The sequence below is a fragment of the Pocillopora damicornis genome, chromosome 1 (assembly GCF_964200805.1).
Source record: "Pocillopora damicornis chromosome 1, jaPocDami1.2, whole genome shotgun sequence".
NCBI classification, from domain to species: domain Eukaryota; kingdom Metazoa; phylum Cnidaria; class Anthozoa; order Scleractinia; family Pocilloporidae; genus Pocillopora; species Pocillopora damicornis.
The window spans coordinates 521,384-530,718 of NC_142670.1; the positions used below are offsets into that span (position 1 = coordinate 521,384).

General features: G+C 37.0%; 1 protein-coding gene and 1 pseudogene across 4 annotated transcripts; both read right to left on the reverse strand.

Moving 5' to 3' along the window:
* Nucleotides 1–1,464: 1,464 nt before the first annotated feature.
* LOC149051203 (uncharacterized) lies at nucleotides 1,465–5,057 on the reverse strand. Of its 3 annotated transcripts, XM_089206722.1 has the most exons (6): nucleotides 4,941–5,057; nucleotides 4,603–4,773; nucleotides 4,047–4,164; nucleotides 3,137–3,506; nucleotides 2,229–2,640; nucleotides 1,465–2,005 (listed from the first exon to the last, which is right to left on the reverse strand). In XM_089206722.1, exons 2-5 carry the CDS (start codon nucleotides 4,702–4,704, stop codon nucleotides 2,529–2,531), a joined length of 702 nt encoding a protein of 233 aa, XP_089062848.1. In that variant the 5' UTR covers nucleotides 4,705–4,773; nucleotides 4,941–5,057; the 3' UTR covers nucleotides 1,465–2,005; nucleotides 2,229–2,528. The 3 variants fall into 3 exon arrangements, with proteins under 3 accessions (XP_089062848.1, XP_089062859.1, XP_089062853.1); XM_089206733.1 differs by lacking the exons at nucleotides 3,137–3,506; nucleotides 4,047–4,164; nucleotides 4,603–4,773; nucleotides 4,941–5,057 and adding an exon at nucleotides 2,092–2,129 and having other exon boundaries at nucleotides 2,229–2,399; nucleotides 2,464–2,604; XM_089206727.1 differs by lacking the exons at nucleotides 3,137–3,506; nucleotides 4,047–4,164; nucleotides 4,603–4,773; nucleotides 4,941–5,057 and adding an exon at nucleotides 2,092–2,129.
* On the reverse strand, nucleotides 5,018–8,929 carry LOC149051204 (uncharacterized; annotated as a pseudogene). The gene is made up of 7 exons (XR_016186522.1): nucleotides 8,716–8,929; nucleotides 7,076–7,450; nucleotides 6,605–6,712; nucleotides 6,071–6,299; nucleotides 5,745–5,923; nucleotides 5,472–5,567; nucleotides 5,018–5,157 (listed from the first exon to the last, which is right to left on the reverse strand). The product of XR_016186522.1 is annotated as an uncharacterized LOC149051204 (transcript).
* Nucleotides 8,930–9,335: the final 406 nt, after the last annotated feature.

The window sequence follows — 9,335 nt, forward strand, 5'->3', positions numbered from 1 at the left end:
AATATCGAGAATAGAACGTTAAAGAATAAGATACATCACAATAGTGGATTTTTTACCGTCTGACGGCTTTGAAGTCTTGATCCACCATATGCCAAAAACGGGAATTTCATCTGAACATGATGGACTTGCCCTAATTCACTGAGTTTTTAACATGCTGTTAGGATCATCAAACCAAACTTTGATGCAAAATATCGAGAATAGAACGTTAAAGAATAAGATACATCACAATAGTGGATATTTTACCGTCTGACGGCTTCAAAGCCTTGATCCACCATATGCCAAAAATGGACCCTTCAGTTGAACATGATGGTCTTGCCATTATCCGCTGAGTTTTTAATATGTTGTTAGGATCATCAAACAAAACTTGGATGCAAAGTATCAAGAATAGAAAACTAAAGCAAAGGGTATATCGCAATAGTGGATTTTTTTTTATCGTCTGACGGCTTCAAATTAGAGCCTTGATCCACCATAAGCCAAAACGGGAATTTCAGTTGAACATGATGAACTTGCCCTAATCCGCTGAGTTTTTAACACGATGTTAGGATCATGAAACCAAACTTTGATGCGAAGTACCGAGAATAGAACGTTAAAAGAATAATGAACATCATATATAATAGTGGATATTTTACCGTCTGACGGCTTCAAAGCCTTGATCCACCATGAGCCAAAAGTGGGCCTTTCAGTCGAATATGATGGGCTCGCCATTATCCGTTGAGTTTTCAATATGTTGTTAGGATTATCAAACCAAACTTGGATGCAAAGTATCAAGAACAGAAAGCTAAAGAAAAGGGCACAACGCGGGGATTTTTTACCGTCTGACACTTCAAAGCCTTCATCCACCAAAGCTTTGGCAAGAGCAAACAAGCTTGATATGACACCGAAGCCTTGCTAATTTTACGGGAAGGGTTTTTATTCTTTTACGACACGAAAATAAGAAGTCCGTTTTTAAACTTAGATTTTAATGTTTTATCTTTGAGCCTCTCCAAGTTTCAACACGGTAAAGTTACTTTTTTGTCGAATATCAGGTCAGAGTCAAAGTACCAATACTAGAGGGTAAAGGTATGATTAGGAGCCAGCTGTTCATTGTTCACCTTTATCGCTGAATCCGACAAGAGATTGAAAATGAAACTACGATTGGCCACTGGTCCCCTCTCTTGAAATCTTCAAGAGATACCACCATAGGGGATGGACATACTCCATGAGGTTGTTATAAGGAGCCACCTGACTCATTGTTGCCAGCTTTATCATTGCATCTGACAGGGGACTGAGGATGTCACTAGGACTGCCCAATGATCTCTTCCCTTGAAAGCCTCAAGGGATACTACCATGCAGGATTAAATAGCATCAATAAGGGTATCATCGGAAGCCACTTGACGCAGACGTCAACGTTATGGTTGTGTGGGAGTATATACGTAACCATGCAATGGTAGTTGTATAGTAAAGCATGGTAAGTTATCTTCAACATTCTCTAAAAAAAATAACAATTTAATACAATCTCCTTTGCATCATCACGTTTTCCTCAAAACAAAAATACTTCATAATGCCCATGTCCATCTTTTAAACAGCCTTCACATCCTTTGTCAGCTTATGATACTAACATGAGCTATACATATTCTAGAATTGTGAAGGTGAGAAACGCAGTGTCGTAATGGTAAGCGCACTAGAAGGGGAGAACATAAAAACACCTACTACACTAAATTAATCCGTCCTTGTCTGGGACGATATCTTCAATCAAGTGGGTCATTAGCCCTTGCTCATTGCTGGTAACCATCTCTAGGTTGTTTCCATCGTCTTCCACGTCATCTTCCTCAATACTCTCCTCATCATATTCCTCTTCTTCGAACTCCCTCAATTCTTCATATAAACCGGGGTCATCGGCAAGAGCCATTTTGAAGAAATGGAGACCTTGCAACAGCTGCGTTCTGCAGAAGTTAACACCTTTCAGCTTAAGAGCCCGTTTACCTGATAGAATAAAGCTCTCCAGCGCAGTGGTTGAGTATCGGATCTGTGTGAAATAAATATACCATAATATAAGATTAGATGTTTAAGACAAAATTAGGCATCTAGAAAGTCCTGACTGTGTGTACGTACATCGGTTACTCTTTCAGATGTACGCGCTCCTTCTTCGCCTGTAAGAGAAATTTGGCCATAAAATTATACCCCCAATAAAATGTAACCCTTTGTTGCTTCAACAATTTTATGTGCATGCCACTAGTTACTGTATTTACCTGAACACAAAAAGGATTGTAAATCATCGACTTCTTTCTTCAATTCCTCTGATCTAACCTTGTAAAAATCGAGATAAGACCTCATTTCATTTTCAGTCTGGTGCTTCTCCTCACGATATCTCTGAACTTTGTTATACACCTCAACCGCTTCCATTTTATCTTGGGCGACTCCTAGAAAAAAAAAAAAAAACAGTCCAATCTCACGCACTGCTGTAAGCAATGAAATCGTTATCACCTTCATAGCTTTCCCACAAAACGTTTTTAGCTCAAACATCACTCTCCGTAACTGATGTATGGCCACTAGTGGAACTGCAGTAACCAACAATCCTGTTGTAATGGGATATTGCATCCTTCAAGGTCTTTTTTTCCGCATCGTTCTTTTTTCTCAGTTTGGATCTTTGCTTTGCGTAAGCTGCAGAAAGGAACAAAATAACAATATTCAAATATAATTATATAACAAATTCCTTGTAACCACAGAAGTCTCTTTTTGTACTGCGCTAAGGTTTATTGATGAATCGACATTGAAACGAAAACAAAACTGAACATGTGGCTCACCAATACACCAATTGTAAATTTTGTATGAAAAGTAATAAGTGGTACAGTAACCTCGTTTTTCAATAATTGTAACAAGTTGGCGAATAATTAGCCAATGATTGTTTAAGACTTGGTTTCAGTCACGTACACAACAAAACATCCATATCTACATGCATACAAGCAGAAAAACAAACAGACAGACAGCCAGCCAGAAATTAAAGACGGACAGACAGCCAGGCAGAGAGTAAACAGACACTCACACACAGACAGACACATTACCAGACGGACTGAGAAACATGACAAAGTAAACTTGAATTTTAGAGAAGCTATGAAAAGCTAATTTTTTTGAGAAAAAAGTAAATTGATTGGAAAACCTGTTTCCTTGTTGATCATTTCTTGGCGGCTTTTTATCAAAGACATCGCGCCCATTATTTTCTCTCTGAGGGTATTGGCTACAGAGTCTGCCAGGGACTGCAGGCCAGCATCCTCCGACATTTCTTCTCCCACACCCTGCAGCATAAGTTTGTTCTTCATTACAGCATGGCGAGCCTTCTTTGTTTCCAAGTCTTGCATTAACATCGTGGCTTGGCTGAAAAAAGGTTTCATTGCCCACCAATACAGACAGTGACTGACTGGACACTGAACTGAAACCTTGAAGAGCTTCTGCCTCTCGTATTTCTTGGGACAACCTGAAATATTCTGCTCTTTCGTCGTCACTAACTCGAGCAGTGGATGCTTCTTCATCTGAAACAATAAAACATGCAAATAAACGTGATGACATGAAGTCATCGAAGGTTAAGTAACAGTAAGAGCAACAGTTGTATGATGACAGTTACCCTTGGCAGCACTGATGATCTCGCTCTTCCACTGCCGTAATACACTCTCTGATACGCCAGTTTTACTATGTTCGTCCTGCCAAAACTTCAACTCACCAAGAACCTTAAACTTACAGTTACAACGTTAAAGAATTATATCTAAATGCAAATTTCTATCTCATCTAAGTACTGAGTAATCAGGATGATGCTAGAACTATAACTGACCTTTATGTAACGTAAGGATAAGTACTTTGGCAATGATATGATCTTCTTTTGATTCCAGAAGAGGACATGTTCAGTCAAGTGCTCCATACGACGTGAAGGGGAATAAAAAATAATTATATAGAAGGGACTAACGATGCATAATAAATGGTCTGTCTATGGGGCCTTGGATTACAGTTGCTATTTGTTACAAGTAGTTAGAAACAAAGAGTCGTCCCAATAACAAAATATCATGTATTATACAAACCTGCCCTTGTCATATTCTTTGTGGTAGAGCCACATCTGGAAAGGTACTGGAATGCTGTTTCCATCTCTTCCCCTGTGGTGTGCCCAGCACCGGTTTGCCACTGACTACCATACAACACCTAGTAGTAAAGCAAACTAATAAAAATAACTGCATTTGACAAGTCGTGCCTCAAACATGAATGGCTCTTCTTTCTTGTAAATTTTGTGATAATGTTTGGCAGTTCGATTCTAAAACAACTAATTTTGAAAATAACACAACCTCATTGAACACATCAATTATATACATTAAAGCACATAGTTATTGACATTGTTACAATGTACACATAACTATAGAGATGGTCCACATAGAACGTATGTAAAGTAATAAATGAACGACCTGAATGACTTCATATTTCTTGAGTCAGAAATCACACTTGCCTTGCAAAGGTCATGGATTCAAATCCTGCCCTTTTGTTCTTTTTCAACCAATATTTACAACTGCCCTTGTTGCAATGTACAGATACACATAATATATTCAACTTAGCTAAGAACCAATCGTTAGACTGTGACAAACTTACCCTGTATGTCCATTTATGCAACTTTCCATGCAATTGGCCCAAAGCAGGAATTAAGGTACTTTCTTTGGCAGATTGATTGGATACAGTACAAATATTCTTCATCCAAGGCCAATATTTGCATATGACATCATAAAACAGATACTTCACACCAATGGGTTCGAGCACATTCTTCTGCAATCATTATATAGAAAGAAATACAACAGCAATAATGAGATGATTCCACACATACAAAGACTGACTGTGGTTCAGTGGGATGAAAAACACATCAGATAAGATCTGTCCTCCTTATAAATGAAACACATTTAATTCTATTATATATTTATCAATGACCATCTCACATCTTCTCCTGCAAGGCTTAATCCTGTTCATAGACTGACCTGAAGGTATAAATCATAGCCTATACATTTCTCCTGTCCACATGTTCACTGCTTTTTGCATTAATGCATGTCTACAACCTGCCACCATTACACCTGTCTCATCCAGTTTCTGCAAGGATTTTGCTTGCGATTTAGCAGCCTGCTAGTGAACTTGACCACATGAGTCCTGACCAGTTGTCTAGAACAAGTCCGCAGCAGAAAGAGAAAGAAGATTATAAAATAAAAACTTACAGTAATACTGAATTACCTATTTAAATTTTCAACTATCTTACCCTCTTTTCAAGTAGTATATATTCTATAAGCTGACTCATTATATAACAAAGAAAATTACTTCATTGTGGTTGGCTGAGGGCAGACCAATTTATCAAAAATTTTCAATTTGCACATGCATGTGCTTTTGTAGTTTTCTCACTCAGTAAGGGTTAGGATAAACCAAGTCTTACAGCTTTAGGATTAAAAAAAAAAAATATATATATATATATATTTACTAACCTTGCCTGTCTTGCACTTGTATGTCTCCTCCAAACACTTTTTCACTTGACTGTCATCACAAAAAAAGTCTCACCATAGTAAACTGCTGCAGTGCCACTGAAACAACAAGAGTCAGAAATCAAACAGAGAACATTCAATGTAACTTTGTTCATCATAAATACATTATTAGTGCCACTATACCTTGAAAACCGTGTAGCAAAAATTATAGGTCTTTAAATTAATAAATACCTTAAGTACTGTTCGTACTGTAAACAATGGGATAAATGAGCTTACGCATTCACTTTTTTCCAGCGATATGTTTTCCCGTTTCCGTCTGTGTGACAAGCAAGTTGAGCATTGAAACAACATGGGCAAGTCATAAAATTCATGCCAGATGCTTGATAAAGCTCAAACTGGCAGTATCTCCATTCTTGAAAGGCTTTTGAAAATGTAGAAGGTGTAATTATGCCTGCCTGCAAAGAAGTAGAGAATGTAGTGGTCAAAAAAAAAAAAACAAAAAAACAAACAAAAAAAAAACATGTAAATCCATATAAGATTGCTGCAGAATTTATTAAATCCATAATTATGGTACAGTGAATGCAGAGAATGGAAACCTGTACCCTGCCTTTCTTTTCTGATATCTGAGCCAGTGTTTTCACAAATGCACTACAGGATGATCCGGGCATATTTTTTTGCATGGTATCCCAGAAATGAAAGACATCATAATCAAAAAAATAAGAGGCATTGGTGGGACTGCCAGGCCAATATCTCAAATGTGCTGGGGGCACATCACTTGTACTGTTGCAGCCGAGCCACACATCCATTTTGGCAGGTGCAAGTCAAATCGCCCTAAAATGGGGAAAAAATAATATGTTGTTATCTAAAATGATTCCAATCAGTTGATGAGAACATCGTAAAAAAATTAGTACAGGTGATGTTACATCTCTCACAAGCTTTGCGCTTGGGCCATAAATTGATGGAGAATAAGTCGGTCCACAACTTAAAGCACAGCCCTTTACCTTATCTTTACATAAGTCTTAGGGCAAGTTACAATCTGATTGATAAGCAACAATGCACAGTGTTAAGATGCAGTAAATCTCTCATCTCAAATGTTGGCTGACGAAACTACACTGATGAACATGTTAATTTCTCACCTTTAAGACTGACTATAATACACATTGATTCTGATGGAATAATCTTTATGGAGTCATTTTTGCAATGTGGGCAGCATGGAGGGACAACCTTGCAAGACACAAAACGGCCTTTAAAAATATAAGTCAAGAATTGTATATTTATTTTGAAGGTTAAAATGAAACTTGGGTCAAAGTGATTTTAAACTAGTTTGATTTGTTTTTTTTTTCTTTTTGAACCAGAACTAGTACGATTAATTTCATAAACAATGAAAATACATTTCAAACTAAATAAGATGACGTGACCTCAAAAAAGCTAGAGTTGCTCTTACACATTTTTCATGCTCTCCAAACTTTTTGCATGCATCGATAACTCAATATATGCACACTAAGCATGAACAAATTCTTAACTACTAACAGTGATTTCAATATTCCTTATAAAAAATTTAGTCATTTTAATCAAGTCAAGTATACATTATGGTTCACTGTACTTACTTAATGGAAACAGTTTATCCTGAGAGTCAATCGCTTCAGTAGGTAGTAGTGACTGAAAGAATTCTCCATTTCAAAACTCCTGATCATGCATGGGATGGCTGTTGTGAGTATTCATATCACACTTTGAACAGACAAAAAAGCAAGGTCCACAATCCATACATCGAACACACTGCTGAAGGTCAGAACTGCACATAGAGCACTTTACTGATGGTGGTAAAGCTTCTTTGGACAAAGCATCATTAAACAAAGTTTCTCTAAAGCCTTCCCAGTTTGTCTCTAGGCGTGTCTGCCTAGTTTGCCAGGTTATCCTTTTCAGTTTGGCATCTTGTCTGACAATACCTTCAACCATTCTAAAGGCCTCTGATAAAAGATTTTCTATCATGAAAGAGAAACAATTATTATCCTTGTAAATGTTTCATTTGGTTTCCTTCTTCTGTTCTCAAATATTATATACTTTTTACATTTTTCTAACAACATAGTTTAATAAGAACATGTAAATAAGTACATGTATAGCTAATCTTGATCCTATTGACTGTTTTATCGGTGGACATGTATGCAACTTTACTTTATATTTTGAGAGTGGTTAGTGCACTGCCTAAAACCAGCTCATAACGACCTAATAAAGATGATAATAATGACAACAGTGCTATTTTCACTGCTTAAATATCCTCCTGGAGAATATGATGACAGCACATGATACAGCCAATCAAGAAACTTTGGCTAATAAATAAAAATGTCAATTTTTACAACACTTAATATTTGGTACTGTAAAGCACATAATTTTACAAAATCTATAACTTTCTTTTTAAGTCATTATTACTTAGGCTTGTAGCCTGTTTTCATCATGATATCACAGAGCAAATACAACTGCAACAAATTAAACTCAGAAACAAAAAGTAACACACTGTTGAATCTTGCAGGTCTGCTATCATTTACCTTAAATATGGGCATGATGAGAGAAATCATAGTTTACTAAATGTTACTTGATTGGCTGACACTATGGATGTGTCCAAAGTACAATTATAGAAAACAACTGAAAAATTGAAATGATCTCGTAATTAAATGTATGCACCTGAGCTTCTCGAGATGAAATGGTCAAAAGCAATATAACATAATAATACCAATTGAGCAAGCTCTATATGACATTAAGTAGCCTTGTAAACCCACAGAGCAAGAAATTATAACCTTCTGATATGATCTGGTGTTTTTGTGACTTCTTTTTGGTCGGGGAATTCCACAAATCAATAACATTGAGGAAGTGGGTTGTGCAAAAGGTTATGCACTTCTGATTTTAATTTAAGCTTAATTTGCAAGTTAAATTTAATCATTACTGCCAGTGCTTTCAAAGGGGAAATAGACGAAATCAGTGGAAATACAAATTCTTGAACTTACCATTATCTTCAATATATTTAGAAGGAACATCACAGATATTTGAATCATCATGATCTACTTATAAGCTTTCGTCCACGTTATCACTTGCCGGGTTTTGTATAGACACTACACAATTAATAAGGGAACAAACGAGCTTTAGAAATTTGAAGACAGTAACTTTATGCGGCAAAAAATGCTTAAAATACTTAACCATTTGTAATAACAACAATTCAGGGCTTTGAATTCGTAAATCATCAAAATCTACTCGCCTCCAGTTGATGTACTCTGCAGTGAGGAGCTTGATCTGGAAGGTCTTCTAGGAGCTTTAACAATTCTCTCACCGGAGGAATTATACGTGATGTCAGTAACATGGCGTTTCCTCACCTTCTTGTCCCCTTTCAACTTATTTTGAAGACTAGAAATAGCTCTATCTGCTTCTTCCGCGATTTCCTTCAACTTTCTCTCACGACGGGAATCCGCCATTTTCACAGTGGATTCCTTCTCGAAGGATTTGCTACCAGTCCTTTTGGCGCGTACTTACCTATTAAATGTAGACTGTACACATTTACTACGCTTACAATATTACTTCCCATTGTAGACCTTATACATTCTTTAGCAGGAGATTGGGTTGGTGGCTTAGCATAATGTCGAATGGTACAGCGTACACACAAATGGTGTAGCGTTGCGTGAAATGGCTCAGCGTAATGTAGAATGGTACAGCGTAGACACAAATAGTGTAGCGTTAGGTCGAATAGCTTTGCAAAACATCAGATGCTCTATCTGAACATTAAATTGCTTAGTATTACTTGAAATATTTCGATGTTGTGGCGCATCGTCGTGGCGTGACGTGAAGGCCATGCCATTCCTTCATTAGCTATGCTATCTTACA